Here is an 18,388-nt window from a genome sequence, read left to right as displayed (position 1 = left end):
ATATATAATTGTGATATTTTTTCCGGATTTTATTTTTAAACAAGTTAAGGTAAAAATTTAATCGTCTTTAATTAATTAAAGTTAATTACTTAAAGTATTCTGAAGTTAATTTTTTCTTTTTACAGTGCCTTCTTTTAGGTTTATCAGTTAAATTTTTTGTCAGTATTAGATTTACGATTTAATAATTTTCTTTGATTTTTTTTCCCTGTAATGTCGAAAGAAATACCTTTCCGTCCTTGAATTCGTTCAGCAATTTTCCATAGTAGTTTAATCTTCTCTGCGGTGATTAATTTATTCCAAGATTTGCATTGTAATTCATTGAAGTGTTCAAGTACTTCAATTTATCTTGTTCAGTCCAGATATTAGATTTTGAGTTTCTGATTTTTTTTAGAGAGAGAAAGAATCTTGTATTATATAAAATATCCCAATTCATCAATTTCAGGTTTTAATTAATAAAATTCATTTGAAAAAATTATAAAAAAATCTTAACTTAAAAATTTTAAAAGATTATCGCTTTCCTAATCTATAACATACATAGAATACATAAATATCCTTATTAGTATAATTATCCTTTTAATCAATATCTTAATTACTTCATTAATTTTATGCAATACTCGCTTTCCATATAATGTCAAATGCCACAAGTGTTAGTTTCCGATTTACACCTTAAGGATGGCACTCTTCAACGAGGTTTTGTCAAAAAATATTTTCATTTTCCATAAGGAGTTTCTTTAAACACTTTTAATTTCCCGTGTTCCATATTTGTAAGAATGGAGTTTTGGAGGTACACTATTTTAATATTTTAAAATTTTAAAGATAAATTAATCACTAATTTATATTATTGTTACATTGGTAAAGAGTTTTGAGAAAAAAAATCTCAATATTAAAAAAAAGAGATAAAATAATTATTAAAAAAACTGCTATGTTGCAAACAGATTAAAATGCGATTTAAATTTTTTCAAAAGGAACCAAGACGTTGTCGACGAAAAAAGATGTTAAAATTTGAGCTGTAGATACGAAAAGATATTTTTCAAGTAAAAAATATCTCTGATGTAAAATTTTTATAAATATAGAAAGAATAAGTTCTCTTTTTTATAAAGCAGATGAAAATATGTTTCTTTAAAGAAGACTGATAAGCTGCTGTATAGTATAATGGAAAAGTTCATTATCACAAATTAGTATGCTCAAAATAAGTAAGTTAATAAAAAGAGTAAGTTTTTAACATGTGCATTGAGCCTATTTCATTTTAGTCTATTCGAAACAAAAATTTAAAAAAAGCAAAATTATAAAAAAATTAAAAAATTATAATTATACTACCTGAAAATTTAAAAAAAATGTTATTTATCATTTTAAATAGTCTTTTAATATTTACTGTACAAAAATAAATTTAAATATGTTTAAAAAAGGTGTGAGTCTTATAAATATTAAATGCCATATTTTATATGATTGCAATAAAAAGAATTTTATATATGGGTATCGACATTTAAAGAAAATCCCCAGAGAAAAATGTAGAAAAAAATTAACGTAGTGGTTCTTATTACTTGCGTTATTAAAAATTGATATCTATTATATGATTCAACTCTTAGAAGTAGGAGTCAATTTCTTTGCAGTTAAAAGTTGAAGTATATAATACAAATCGATTTGATAAACTTTGACCTTTTCAAATATGCATATTGCTACATTGAAAAAATAACGAAACTTATACCAAATAAATATTGCTTCTTATTTCAAAAATTATTAAACGCACGTGGACTGAGGTTTAATCGCTGGAAGCTAAAAAAGATTATCATATGAATAAAAATGTAAAGAAACATTAACATTCTTGGCAACATCGTGTACTTATTAATCAGAAGTTTCTAGAAGCTGCACATGTTTCTATTCTTTAGATTTATATATTTAATCTTGCTTAAAATCAGCATAGCAGTCATTACTTTTGTCTTCTTTTGCATTTAAAAATAAACGAAATTATTTTACTAAATACTATTTTCTTAATTTTTATAAACGAAAATATGTTTCCGTAGGTTAGAGACCCTCCCCCCCCTTTTAAAGAGGACAAAATAGAAAAAAACAGTTCTTTTCAAAGCTCAAATATTCCTAGTTTCCGTCAGCAAATGAAATGTATCAAAAACGTCCATCTGAAAGATGGATCTGATGGGCGAAGGGATCCATAAATATTTGAGATAATGATTCATTATTATTTAGTCCAATGATCAATGTCTCCATTTGTATGCACTATTTTCAGGTACAATCCCAACACCGGTCTGCTGTATGATATGAGCACGAACACGAGCTGCGTCGCTGATCCTGACAACACCAGCCATCCTGTGTATGACACTTTCCAGTCTGATCTATTTGCTCGGAAATGGATAGCATGTTGTAGAGCCGCCATAGAGTGCTGCCGGAAAATGCAAACAGATCCTCAACCACCAGAAGGTAAGGAGTTTTCACTTGGCAATTATTTTAGCTTGGCATAAAATCTATAAACGACAACATAAGAGAATTGTTAAGGACAGAAATTATCATTTTGTTAAACTATCATTAACTCCTGCCAGTTTTGGCAGGGAGTTATTTATAATTAGTTGCTTCTCATTAAAAAGAGTATAAATCATTGAAAATTAATGAAAAAGAGTATATAAAAACTTTAACCCTTCTTTGCGTCATTTCTTTTTGTAAAATAAATCAGGGTGCTCATCATACTTCATGCTCTATATTAAAAGAAAAATGTTTGAAAAAGCCCTAGTATAAATATATAATATGAAATAATTAAACAGTCTGATGGAAATATCCATCATCAGGCAAATTTACACTTTAAGCTCAGAACTAAATATTCAGTGTCCCTCTTTTCTAAATTTCTCTAGTCAATATCGCTTTTATAAGCAAAAACTCTCAGTTTAATTATTAAAAAAATATTCAAGAAATCGCACATTTTTTCAAACTACAACAAATAGTGGAATGACAAGCTCAAACCCTCTTTAATGATTGAAATATTTTTGACAGCTACGTTTCTTATTGCGCAATAGTCCTAATAAGGAAAAGTTACTGCAACAACCAAAAAAAATTGCCAGCAACAACCAATTCACTGTACACCTCTTCTAAGTATAATTTTTTGTTCACTAAATGTTGTAATGGAAATTTCCATCTCCATGCAAAGATGGGTTAGATGTATGTTTAAATCATTGAAAATGAATCAAACTCCTAAGTTTTCCTCATAATAATCTCTAGATTTATTATCATACAAAAACCATTTTAAATACGATTTAGAATTGATATGAGTACATGATCAAGAGCTGAGTCATCGCCCTGAAAACACAAATCATTCTATCTAGGAGACATTCAGTAGTTCAATGATAAATAATTATTAAGTTTGCCAAATATTAAGTTGCGAATCCAAGTCGAGACGTAAATATATTTTATTTTTTATAAAAAAACTGTAGGTTTTGAATTGCCTCGTATAATGTAAAAATATTATTTTAAAAAGTTTTAATTATTTTTTCATGAAATTTTTTTAAAAAAATTTAAATGCTTCAGATGGTTACATTATGAATTAAACAATATACCAGTAATACAATTTACATTATAACAATTCTGCAATAAAAATAGAAGTCTTTTTTTTATCAATGTATTTTTTACAATGCAAAAAAATATTTTGATATTATTTGGTACTTTTTCACGCCTTTACAGTTAAATTTAATTCTGGTACCACTTTGTCATATATAGGTCTTTTATAAGCATTTTTATCAAAAAAAAACTTTAAAAAAGGATTTCCAAAGACTTATTGTTGTTCTTTGGAACAGTCATATGAAGCTTATGAATGGAAAAACATGTAGCCAAACATCTACACATTGTAATGTAGGGTTGAACTTTGTGTAACCTCGGGAACACGCCACATTTCGATGTTCGGCACTATACTCTCTTGTTGTGTTCTTACATTAGAAAGAGTAAGTAATAAAAGTAGCCATTAAAGTCTAAACATATTGTTTATCCTCCCCTCGTATAATTTTACCATATAATTTTTTGAAATGAAGCAAAGAAAAAAATCAGATGTTTGAAAGTTAAATTTAAAAATGCTCAATTATAAGTCTTCTCTTCGTATTTTAAATTTTGATTGAAGTAGAAAAGTTAAGCTTGTACTGCTAAAGTTATGAATAGTTACAGTAAAAACATAAGTTTCATATCATAGTTCTTTTGAAAAAAATTAAATAGTTGTCAGGGATTTCATGTTATCGTAATTTTTACTTATCAATAAATATATAAAATTGATAATTATCTTCCGTCTTTAATTTTTATAAATATATTTCCATTTTAAATTTCATATTGCGAAGAATGCTTATAATATGGCAGAAATCTCCTTCTACTTACTCAAAAGCAACATATGTTTTCATCGACTCTCAATGGTTACGTTTTCATTCACTTTTATTGACTTCACAACTCCAAATGCTTTACTTAAATAGTGTAAATATACCTTCGTACTCAGATTTATGGGTAATAATTAAAATAAATGAAGTAAAATTTCTTAGAATAATTAAATATATTATGCATATCATATTTACTGAATATGTGTATCATAGTTAAAAAAAAATTACTAGAATTTTTCACCATTTGCCGATTATAGAGTTAAACTGGAGCTTGAATTTATCGCCAATAGGTTTTTTTTTCTTATTTACAAGTGCATGCACTTTTTCGACGACTTAGCATTTTTGGCATACTTAGCTATGCGAAACCACATATTGAATAGATTTCAACTCGTAAAATTGTGACCAGTATAAATTAAGAAGAAAGCAGAAAAAAATTGTAAAAGCAAAAAATAATTGTGAATATACTTTAAATATATATTTTGCTACATCTCCTTATCTTATTGAAATTTATTTCAATAGTTAATTGTTCCATTATTTTTGATTATATTTATTCTATTCTGGTATGTATTCTCTCGAATAGAATCTCGGATTAAAGTTCAAAAAATCAGATGTTTACAACCTTTTAGGAGCAGAAAAAAGCTGTCTTAATACAGTAGTAGTTGACAGACAGTAGACAACTCCTAATATCATATAAACTTTTATTATTAATAGCGCACAGGTACAAATTATGACAGTATAAAGACACTTAAATTACCCAATATTTTTCTGAACTTTAACACTTTGGATGAAACTTCGACAAGGTTTCTCTGAAAAGATAAATATAGAAATTAATGGTCTATAAATGTGTCAAATGTGTTTATAAATTATTAACCTATCAAACCAAGTTACAAAATAATTATCAGTTCCTATATTTTATCCTTGACAAGTTCAGAAAGTTTAATATTTCGTCTATTTTTAAGGGACCTAAGAGTTTTCAAGGATTTATTTCTAATTTTCATTAAATATTCCAGATAACTGTAGTTTTACTTATCAGTTAATAAAAAATATTTAAAAAATATTCTCTGGATTTATTTTTTATAAATTATCTTCTGGAGAATTCTTCATTCTAACATTCACACTACAAATAATGCTCATTAAATTGAGATTGATATAAATGGGAAAAACCTGAAAAGAATAGTGAAAGAACAAATAATTATAGCAAAATACATTTATATATCTTAATATTCTTACTTTCTTGTAGTTTTACCAACACGTAACTACACCACTTCCTCTGAATTATTTTATTTATTAGATTTCTACCAATAACTTTTATCCCAGATAACGTCCAAATTTAACTTTAGAGAATTTTGGATACTTTTTAGGGAATAAAATGCATTTATTACCCAAAGTTATATATAAGTAAAGTTATTTTTCGTCATAACTAGCTTGAAGTTTCAGGCATTTGTCATGTTGGTAGATCAAATTTCCGATTCCTTTTTCGAAGAACATTGTGGTGATGCGAAATGGGCCTTACCATTCAATTGAAGTTACTCATTAGTTTGGAATTTTTTGAATTTTCTTTTAAAGAAAAAGAACTTCTTTGAATTTCTTTTAAAATATAGAACAGGAATATCGAAGTATTCAAATTCCAAAAGCTCTATTCTAAAATAATGGCTCGTTATCTATGTTTCAAGATTTCTCAGTTTGTAATGATTTGATCATCTCGATGGGCAATATATTTTATTGCATTTGTTCTGTTATTTTCCTTTAATGACAAAAACGGTTTATATTTTCATTTGTTCCTTGAATCGAACTGATTTGGATACCAAAATAATAATTTATAGCCAATGATGAATTTCAAAGGATGTTTAATTAAGGAATTCATGTTAAGGTATATCTTAGATCAGTGATGGCTACTTTTTTATGAGAAGGTATAGGAAACCTGCTTCATCGATATATGTTTGAATCTATTCGAAATTCGATTGTTGAGCTCGATTATGTCGAAAACTAATCATGATTATATATAAAAATCCATTACTGGTATTAAATCCATTACTTTCATTTTATTATCTTGTCTTATTTTAGGATTCATTGAATACTAAAAAAATTGTCTCTCGTGATAGAACATTTTATTTTCAATAAGGGAAAAGATGAAAATACTTCATTGCTTATAAGGCATGCAAACGAACCTACATTTCCCTTACTTTAAGTACCTTGGATAAAACTTCAACAACGTTGCGCTAACAAGATAAATATAAAAATTAATAGTCTATATATATATCTGCTCCCCCCAAACGTGTTTAAAAATTATCTTGCTTCTTAAACAACCGAGTTGCAAAGTAGTTGGCAAATCCAGTATTTTATTTCTTGATACTAACGACATCGTGCTGCTTCTAACCACATGCGCGATAAGTAAGTGCTGGGGGAGCACGTGGGACTGCTTCGCCGGTTATTACGTCCATCCATCAGGGTTTTATCAGTCGTTAGTCGGCCCATCTTCTTGGTTTGTAATCACGTGGTGCTTTTCCTTCAAAAGTATTGCCGAACTTCTTACGTAAAAGGGAAGGAGGGGAGGTATATTAATGAAATACATAGAGGAAATATTAATATATCAATAATGTACGGGACAGAAATTGTTGGAGATGAGACAATGTTCCAGACTGCCTTATCCGTTTATTAAGTTGTATAAGTAAGTTAAATTATGGGGCTAATTTATAGGGTATCATTCTCTTATCTTAAAACTGTGTGGCTATGGCAAAAATGTGGTCTGGATGATGTGGTTATTAATAAATATGTATGAAATTTTTTGATTAAACTTTAGATATATTGCTTCATCTACATAAACCAAATGAGATTTCCCACTTTGATTTCTCATTGTAACTAGAGAGTTACTTTTTCCCCATTTTTCAGCAACAAGAAGATTAACACGCTTTTATTCCCTTAACAATATTTCAGTTGTGATTGTTGAAGATTATGTAACGAAAGTTTTAGTAAGATTCCACTATTAAATTTCCACTTTAGTAAGATTTAGTAAGGTAATTTTATTACCTTTCAGTGGAATTTTCTCTACATACAATGTCAATGATCACACAAATGGAAACTGGTCATTAAAATCGGACTGAGGCAAATAGTGATCCACTAACTGAAAGAAATGAGATGTCATCAAAATAGGATGGGATTCTTTTTTAAAAATTTGAACTGTTTAAGAATCTTTTATCTAGAATATATCATAAAATAAGAATTTAGATCCTTAATCTTTGTATCAAATTTTATCTTCCCAGCCCTTTAAGATTTGTAATTTTGGAGTTCGCTGGTACTCGAATCGCAAAACAGAAAGATTTCCTTTAAATGGACTTTGACCAAATTTTAAGAGCAATATGCGAATTTTTTTTGTAAGATCTATAAAACATATTTCATCCGTCTGTCTCAACTTTTTGATTGCACTTACAGATAGACTATTACTATTCACTATAGACTATTCAGACAGACAGATAGATACTATAAACTATTCAGACAGACAGATAGATACTATAGACTATTCAGACAGACAGATAGATACTATAGACTATTCAGACAGACAGATAGATACTATAGACTATTCAGACAGACAGATAGATACTATAGACTATTCAGACAGACAGATAGATACTATAGACTATTCAGACAGACAGATAGATACTATAGACTATTCAGACAGACAGATAGATACTATAGACTATTCAGACAGACAGATAGATACTATAGACTATTCAGACAGACAGATAGATACTATAGACTATTCAGACAGACAGATAGATACTATAGACTATTCACAGACAGTTAGACACAATTTTCAATTATATCTATAAAATATAATTCAAAATATGATTTTCAAAATCAAAGAAGTCTGAAATTCGAAAATATGTCAAAATTCAAAATCTCGTTTTCGATTATTTTCATTTTTACTATTTTGAAACATCGTATATTTCGTATGTGAGAAAATAATAGGAGAAAAAATAATTAATGGTAAAGAAAAAAAAAGAAAACCGAAGAAGAAAAAGTACGAATAGTCAAAATGGAACAAATATATGTTGTATTATTTTTACTATCTTCAATCTTATACTTTTGATCACTTATATATGTAACAAAGTATAAAAACGAGAATTTAAATTAATTTTATTTTTGATACAAATTTCTTATTTAGAAGGAAATTTCCGGATAATTTGTCACATCGAATAAAAATTCGATACTATTCAGGGCTAAGAAATCGAAGTTATGGTCGCTCCTTTATAATTCGAAAAATCTGGTTATCGAAAAATGCTATGAAAAATATGATTAACTGCTTAAACTTTATTTGTGGAGTAGATCTATTTTCTTGGGATGAAGTCATAATTGTTTATAAGTTCAGCATTTATAGTAGTAATTAATTCATCTTTAAGGAATAAAATTCTACTGGTATGTATTAATCACTTGTAATACAAATGTATTACACATTACATTATGATATCGAAGCATGTTGGGAATCATATAATTGTAGTCATAATTTCATATCATAATTTTATTCCGATTAACGTTCGGTATATTAATAGTACATAATTACGAAGCATATACAACAAAGAAAATCATATAATTTACACATTATTAAATAAATTATTATGAAGGAGTAAAAATTTAATGTGAAATTCATCACTCTTGCAACATTCATTTTTTTTTCTTTTTACAAAACCTGCTGAAAATATAAAAATACTTTTGAATACACTTGTTCCTTGATAATGATGGATAAATTTAACAACCACAACCTATTATTAAATGCATTCAGACAAGCTGTTTCTGTAGTAAAAATAGGTAGCTGTATGAAAAGCAAAGCATTAACTATTTCGCTTATTCGAAAATATCGATTACATGTTCCAAACAAAAGGGAGGGTGTATTCCTTGGAAAGAAGGGATTAAAAAAATGACTTCCAAAGTGCCACACCCTTTGCTTGACTATCGCGCTAATTGAATCTTTTACAGAAGAGAAGACGTGAATAAAGAAAGTGCCAAAAAAAGGGAAGCCGCAGGGGTTTCACTTTCAGACTTCACTTCTAGTCAGTCCTGTCACGGAAGCTTTTTGTGTTAAGAATTTATCAAAACCGGAAGAAATTCTGCATGCTATAAACAAGCTGTTGCTAAAATTATTGGATTAAAGTTGTGGGGGAAAGTTGAAGGTGAAATGGTGGAAAAACATTTTTGACAGCAGTTAAATTAATCTTTTTTTTTTGCAATCGATTTTCTCTGGGATGACTGTTTTGAGAAGCATTTTTCTTGTGTTTGTTCAAAAAAAAAATATTCATTGATTTTTTTTTTTCATTCATCAAATGTTATAAACATTTATTTTAATATGCAAATGATTTTAACTTAACATATTTGTTTGGCGTATGTGGCAAGTCATTGGATTTAGAGCTACTACATTTGTCACGCAGTTACTGACTTACCCAAAAATGAACAACCCTCCCTGCTTTAACATTCGGGTTATCAAAGACATCAAATGAGCGGTATAATGTTTAATAAACCTGTTATTGTATAACGCATCCCATAGAAGACACATATCTACAGTAGAGGTAGCAACTTAATACCATTCATTATTATATTCTCCAAGGAAGCGCGAATCTGTCACTATGCCAAAGCTACACATTCTTATCTCAAGGTTACTCCCAAGATTTTTTTATTTCAGTAGTAAGTCTCACTAAAGAAGAGTTTTTAAAATTATCGAAGATGTTCGATTAACTGTTAAACGATTGAAATTTTAATACTTATTTCGCATTAAATCCAGAAGATATTTAGCATTAAAATTGTTTGTATGCAATCATAAAATCGAATGATTAGTTTTTTAGGGTCGCTAATAAATTTCTGTAGGATTTATCCTGTAATTTTTATGAATTTTACAAAAGTATTATTAAATGCACAACGTAAATATCTTTAAAAGTTTTATTAACGTTACTAATAGGATATGCAGACAGTCGATTGCTGAATGGAAATCGATAACTGAACTCAGCTTAAACAAAAAGCGGGTTTGCTTTGCAATCAACAATTCAAATTCGCCCTTCGTTTGATGTTTATTAGTTTTGTATAGTTTTTTTTTAACTGTGAACTGTGGAGATTTTTAGATGACTGTGGAAATCTCTTTTCTAACAGAGTTAGATCTACAATTTTTCCTTTTTTCATTCCTCATTTTTAAGGGACATCAATTACTTACATGTACGAGGGGTTATCCAAAAAAAATTTACAAGCAGCAGTATTTGGAAAGTAGAAATTGTGGATGGGAATATTGTTACAAATAGGGGAGACAGACGGCGCTAGCTATCTTAGATCGGTCGTTCGAGCAGATATTGTTAGTACTAAGACCAGAAACAGCGACAGAAATGGCAAGACGTCTAGAGAAGTGGTCTCGCAAAGAGGTGCGAGCCGTGATACGTTTTCTATGGACCAAGAATGTGTTGCCATTGGACATTTACATACAAATCGTTAAAGTGTACGGGGGGGGGGGGAGGACGAACAGGTCGTAAAATGGTGTTCTTTTGAAGCGGGCAGTGATTTCTGGAAAAGTTTAGGTGGGAGGTCTGGAGCTACCCCCCCCCCTCATATAGTCCCGCTTTGGCTCCCAGTGACTCTTTACTTTTCCCAGCACTGAAGAAACACTTATCCTAAATAAAGTTCATATCAGATAGTGATGTTCAAAAAGGTGCCGAGAACTGGCTCAATAGCCATTGACCTGATTATTCACAAGACGGGTTAAATAAATGGATCCAGGAGGGGGGGGGCGATAAATGCCTCAACAGGTTTGATATTTTTGTACAGAAATGGCCGCCACATATCTCACTTAATTTCTTTTTGTATCCTATGTCTACTGTTAATAAAGCATTTTCCCATTGTCTAGTAAACTTTTTTTTTTTGAATCATCCCTCGTATATTTTTTTTCAATATTTCCTTTGGTTTAGGAAAATTTAATTTAAAACGTTTTTAAAGAAAGTAATTTAGCACTTTCAGCTTTAGTTAATAACATTAGAAATGTGTCAATATTCATCATTCAGAAACGTCCATTTAAGATATAATTTATACAGAAAGTTTCTACAGAAGTCTTCTTTTTTTAAGGTAAAAAGAGAGGCAATGATGCATTTATCCATACGATCTAACACAGTTAAAGACTCAAATGAGTGTCTTTATTATCTAGTTAGTTGCTTAAGAGATTTTTTGTCGAACGATACAATATACCTTGTTGTTATATGTAATATTTAAGAACAACTTGATGCAAGCCTTTCACTCATTGAACAGTTATTCCATTCTTTAATTCCCATTAAATGGTTTCATCACCATCTCTTTTCGGTATTCAGAAATTTTCCAACAAGCCTGTTAAGCTCCCATTTTTTATCAGCAGTTATGTGTTACAGTGCACGATTATTGTTTTCTAGCTACGAAATGTTCATGTATTGTAATTGTCCAAAGCTTCAAATCGAAAAATTTGGCGATTTTTCTAATTTTTTTGATGATTTCATACCTCTCAAATTAAAAAAAAAAAGCTTACGGAATTATCTCTGATTGTATGTATGCAAAAACTTGATACCGCTAAAGTAGAAGCTTTCTGTTAGACAGATGATATTCATTAATTGATCTTTACACAATATCTGTTACGTCAAATTTTGCCATTGGTATGCACTTAATACACAAGTAGCGATTTTCTTTCCTATGTAATTAAGCACATGACACTTATTTGTGGAAGTCTAAAAATAAAAATCCGGGCATTTATGTTGCTCATAAACTTGCACTTGGTTCAAAATTTTTATGTGTAGGTAGAGAGAGAATAACAGAGTAGGTACGAAGGTTTCTTGAAAATCATTTCTGCATTTATATTTCTAGATTTTCAAAATATGCATGTTTTGACAAAAATAATCATATCAATGTTTAATATATGAAATACGAGAGCATACTTCAAGGATTCGATCTCTTCAGTATATTTTCATGTTACACAGAACAATTTCATAATAAAGTAAAATTAACCATAAAGTGAATTTTATAACTGAGTTTTAGATATATTCCTGTAAATTATCATATATCACTATCACATGACACGTTATAAATCATAACATTTTCATAAGCAGTTATAAATTACAAGCATATGATGTGCCTTGCTATAACTTTCTCGATAGGGAGTATACTAAGCGAAAGTATTATAATAGTAAAAATTCCGAACTTGAGATTTTCACTAATTTCCAATTTCAGATCTCTTGGAGACCCGAAAAAATACTTGTGGTATTGCAACTGTTTATTTATAGTTACATGTAAATAACAGTTGTAAAGAGATATTATTATATTTAAATTCAACTGGTGAGAAGAAAAAACTGTACACCAAAAAAATTAAGAAAATACAATTCAAACGAGTTATAAATTATAACTTTAGTTTACGTCATTATTATTTTAAAAAGTAGACATTATTATTTTTTTTTTCATCAATAATACTATATTACAATTTTTTTCCCGAAATCTTGAAGTCGATTGTCTTGAAATTCTGCACCAGATGGCGTAACACGTATGGATAAAATATTATCAAATCAAACGAATCGCTAATAATTAAGGCATGAAAATATTTAAATTATGCTTTTCAATAAAAATTATATGTGTGTGAAATTTTAATTATATATCTCAGCAGAGAGTGAATTCCAAAAGAGGTTGCAAAATTTTATCGTTTCAGTTACAAATTAAGAAAAAGTTATTAAAGATAATTTAATCCCCTCAACTTTTTAAGTAAATTAGTATTAATTAAATGAAGGCCTATATCTTGAACAAATTATTTTTTTAATTAATTGCATTTTTAATCATTTTAAGAAACGCCCTAGAAAACGAAGTATATGAAAATCAGGCGTGCAAATACGAAACTGCTTTAAATTCGTTTATTCTCTAAAGCTCTTGTCATGCATAAAACTATTTAAATATCCCCGTGAATGAAAGCAAACGACACATTAACGTTAAATTTAAAATTCAAATTAATTTTCAAAAAAGAATAACGGGTTTTTATAAGCAAAATATGAAATTAAATTAATTCGAAAAGTTCGTGATATTTTTTTATAACTCCTGCAGTTAAAAAATGGAATTTAAAAGAACCTTCGAAAACCAGATTAATGGTTAATTAATTCCTCCTATCTATTGTTTTAATTTTTATCATCTAAATTTACAGAAGCTTTTTATTTATAAGTTTTAATTAAATAGCATTTGTTTTTTACTTTTAAATAAGATGAGAAGTTTCAGATTGAATTGAATTTAGAAAATAATTAATATGGAGATTTTCTGAATAAAGTTTAATAATTAAAACATTGTAATACGATAAATTATTAGCATTTATAATGCTTTTCAATTTAAAAATAATTGCAACTCGGTGAATATTTTTCGTTTGGTCTGTAAAAATTCTTTTAAATTATTTCGCACTTTATTTATGAAAAGATTTTAACAATTTTATTAGCTTCCATTTAATACGTGTTTAATTAACTCGCATGTCTACATAGTTTAAGAACAATTCTTTTATACTTAATTATATATTTTCTTTTTGTATTCAATTATTAGAACGGATGCTTTTGCGAAATAATTCAATAAATTAGCTTATGTTTCTCGATTCGACAAAAACTGAAACAAAAAACCCGATGAAATGATTAAATGGATATTTTACTAATTCAAATGTTGACCGTAAATGATAATTTGTCATTTTTTTGTGTGCAATTTGGCTTCAATTCTGTTACACTAAAAAAAAGTTATAATTCTTCTTCACAGGCTGAACTAATGTATCTATCCACTTCTTTCACTATGAACAAATTTTTCTCCTTATATCTTGATATGAACGGTAACAAGTATTTATTTTCTGAAAAAAGGAAAACAAGGATAGTTAAACCCTATGTTGAAAAAGAATAAACTTTATTACTTGATGAGTTGAATAAGAGAGAGAGAGAGCCTCATTTTTTACGCAGAAATTCCGTTCAAAAAGATTACTTTTAGATTTTGCCAATATGTAGTTTTTAGATATTGCCAGTATGTACCAGTCTCGGAATCTTGCCATGAAATTACAGCGGTTCCTTTATTATTTCGTAATTTTATGGATTTTTACAATTTTATGAACGCGCCAGACTTCATATTTTGAATTAACTTAAGACTATTTTGGGATGCACATTGTCATTCTAAACTGTACTCAGATGGTTAGGACGACACCTGAGCAATACTCCGTTCTTCTAACTATAGATGTTTTCATGCGCTTATGAAACCGAAACTTCATATGAAATCACCGAGGATCCTTTATCTTTCCGTAATCTCACGGATTTTTACAATATATTGAAAGCCAAATATATTTATATATCTTTTCCGTATTAAATAGTTAATTTTTTTTAATTTGAAAAATTAAAAACATTTTACTGATTCTTTTTATTTAATTAAAAGATTTCAATCCCGAAAGTAATTATATTTTCAATGTTATTATTTCAATCCTAAACATTTAACTGAATACTGAATAAAGATGCATACTCTTCAAAATCAATATATGATTTCTCTTAAAATTCAGTTTATTGATTGAATAAAACTCTTTTTAAATTGTAAATTCAAAACCACTTTATGTAATTGCTAGAGAAGATACTTACCATTTCAGTTCCTGAAACTTCAGTCCTATTATATCAGTGTTCTTCAAAAGTCTTGCGACTATAAAGAATTTTGATGCCAGCCATCTAAATAAGTATACGATTTTCTCAATCAAAACATATCGGATGTTTTCGAAGATTGAAGTTATCAGTGCTTTTAAGAAGTTTTATTCAATGTATTCCATAATCATGAAGATTGCAATAAAGTTTAATGACGAAAATAATGTGGGTGAGTTTTCAAACTTCAGATGTTGCATTGACACATTTCAATAAAAGTTGTCTGTTTTTTAAGATCGTATTTCGAAAACATTTTGATAGCAGTTAACATATATTATTATATCTTTTACAGGGAAATATTTGCATATTAATTCTATCATTACTTATGTTCTACTTTTATAGTGTTTCACTAAAAGCATTTTTTCATATATTAAAAAATAAAATATCTTAGACATGGAATTTTACTGTTGAATGCAAAATATTTTAAAGAAACTGAAAATTCCATCTGCTTTGTATACCATAAAAATATTTGGGTTTTTTACGAAGAAAACCTTAACTTTCTTTCTCTAATAGAATCGTAGATATCTGAAAGAAATCAATATATCAGGATGAGCTGTTTAAAATAAAGTCAGTAAAATGGAAAAATAAAAGAAAAAATCATGTCTGCAAAAGTAGAATAATTTTTTTACTTGCATGTGCAAGTATTATACAAAGGGTAAATCGTCAAAATATTCGACCTCTGAGATTTTGATGATATCACATTTAAACCTCACTAAAACCGTTTATTCCTTCTGTCTATTTAGATGTCTGAATAGAAATTAACACGATAAATGCAAAACAAAGAGAGCTAGATGCATGCAATTTGGTACTGAGAATTAATGTAGATAAGTATGAAATTTGGAGCCAAATACGAAAGGGGCTGGTATGTCCATCTGTCTGTTCTTTCACAAGGATTCCCAACCTTGATGTTTAAGAGTTTAAAAATATTCTCTTTTTATTTGTGATGGCAATGCAGAATTTTAATACTTTCAGTATTTACTGTCATTTAATATCATTGATTTATTTACTCTTTGAAATCAAAATTTATTAACGTCTACTAGTGAACACGAGAAAAATTTGTTTCTATGTTTTTTTAAATTTACACACTAATAAATTATAAATTAAAAACAACATTAAAATAAAATAAAAATTCTTTTCGAGTTTACTAATAAAAATACATTTTAAATAGTGGCTTTTATACATTTTTTTAAAGTATGGAATCTTTTAATATTATATATTTTAAGCTAATTAAGCAAGAATTTATAGGTTCTTGTTTATTTTTTTAATTAATTTTTTTTTTGTATTTTAAAAATTGAATTACAAAACATTTTAATTGTACTGTACTTCTTAATTCTTTTCTTTATATCCTACAAGCAGCAATGAAACAGAAAATATTTTTGCTCATTCTAGGTCTCCGTTCTGATTCTAACTAATCTATCCAATCAATATCTTCCAGAAGTAATTCAGCTTCTAAGCCGGATTGAAACATGAAATGAGAAAAATCACAAAAGAAAGTTGGCTTCGACTTAAAACTTAGTTTTGGTCTTTTAAATCACGATCCGTTTTGCTTTTCGTGCCACCAGCTGGAGAAATTTTCCGGAAACTCTCTCATATATTCTAAATAAATGAACTTGAACGCTATTAACCACGTGACTTCTGCATTATTAACCGAATGATAGTGAAATAATTGGAGCACAAACTTACATAAAAGCCGATTAGCGCTCGGAATTTAGGCAATTTTTTAGCGATTAATTGCTGGAATACGTTTATCACTCAAGCGTCAGGGTATTGAATGCATATGATCGACTTATTTTTTTCTAACTGTTGTTGTTCTTGTCGTCTGACTATTTTAAACCAAATTTTGAGCAGTAGCTTCTGAGGGTAAAGACCTCTGAACATCCGAAGGCAGAAGTCTGACTTCTAGCTCATTCACACCCTTGCACAACCCTTTTTTACAGAGGGCTCATTCAGAACCTCACAGATAGAACACAGGGTAGCGCACAACCATGCCCGAACCACGACTCGAATCCGGGACGCCTAGATCACGGGGAAGAAACGCTACCCCTAGGACAGTACGTCGACTCCCGAACTGTTAAACCAGAATTTGACTCGCAACTACAATTGTAGTCACAAAATCACATACAGAATCTTATATATTTAATTTCGTTGCGTTTTCGATTTTTTTTCGCGTTTTACATACTTGTGAAAAAAAAAACCTAGATCAATAAAATGTAAATCCTTTGAAAAGTTTGGTTATAAATCTGACAGATATTTGCAATTTAAATTATATATATGTATTTTAAATTTTTGTTGCTAGTTCATTACGTTTTGTAGTTAGTGTTTATTTGTATGCGTACAACCAGACAGACATGTTTCCTCTGATTGGATTTCTTTTAACATTTGATGAAATATACAAATTTGAGTTTCAGTCTTAATACAAAATTTCCTCCGTTTAACTCAAAACATTTTTGAATAATTATGTTCATAGGCAGAATGACCGACATGATTATAAAAATGTTTCTCGCATTCAGAGAGGTGTGAAACAGTCGTCAAAATCTGAAATCCTAATTTATTGCAGATAATATTATTTTCTCTTTGTGTATTTCGAAAACGAGGAAGTTATGAATATAAAATTGGGGGTTAGTTGGTTGTTGTTTTTTTCGGAAAAAAAACTTTATCGCTTTTTTTCCAGCTGTATCCAAATCTTCATGAGAATCTGAAACATTGGTACAAAACCAGATATTCATTTATATAGCTATTTGCCATTTTGAATTATTTTGTTCTCCTATGTATGAATAGCAGACGATTGTTGTTTGAGATGTTTAGTTTGAATTTTGTCAGATAATGGATTTTCTTCTAATGAGGAAACTATATACCAGATTTCATTGATCTAGTTTTGTTGTGTTATGTCCACATCCGAATAGATGGATAAACATTTTAGGATTTTTAGAGCTATGATACTAAAATTACATATTAAATGTCATTACTTTATGTGTGTAATTAGACAAATAAGCATGATCAAAAAAAGGTTTTCTATTAACTCAAGAAAGCATGCGGTGAAGGAATAAAAAAAAAATATTCAGTTTTTTTTTCATTCAATTCTTAGTATCAATTTTTTATTAATCTGTTTTTTATCGATTTTTTTCTCTTTATATACTCCATATAAGAGGAAGTGAAAAAATAATAACACAATCACTATAATAAACACAAAAGCAACTCAAAACAATTACAGCAAAAACAGCGGAAAATGTATAAGTGAATATATATTAAACTATCGTCCATATATATTAACGAGTATTCTTAGCTGGTGTGTCTTTCCAAAGAATATTTTCGTAACTTCAGTTGACTTATTAAAAATTCTTTTGAGTGAAAGTTAATCTGACATGCTCGCAT

General features: G+C 28.6%; 1 protein-coding gene across 3 annotated transcripts in view; it reads left to right on the top strand.

Annotated features, from left to right (window-relative positions):
- Positions 1-18,388, top strand: part of LOC129972865 (calcitonin gene-related peptide type 1 receptor-like) — a 275,995-nt gene that overhangs the window by 97,577 nt on the left and 160,030 nt on the right. For all 3 annotated transcript variants that reach the window (XM_056087165.1, XM_056087164.1, XM_056087166.1), the window contains exon 3: positions 2,243-2,433. In XM_056087165.1, coding sequence (XP_055943140.1) covers positions 2,243-2,433 — 191 coding nt within the window. The remainder of the gene's footprint in view (positions 1-2,242; positions 2,434-18,388) is intronic.

Source organism: Argiope bruennichi, chromosome 6 (genome assembly GCF_947563725.1).
Source record: "Argiope bruennichi chromosome 6, qqArgBrue1.1, whole genome shotgun sequence".
In the NCBI taxonomy this organism is placed as follows: Eukaryota; Metazoa; Arthropoda; class Arachnida; order Araneae; family Araneidae; genus Argiope; species Argiope bruennichi.
This window is presented reverse-complemented; position numbering and strand designations above follow the sequence as displayed.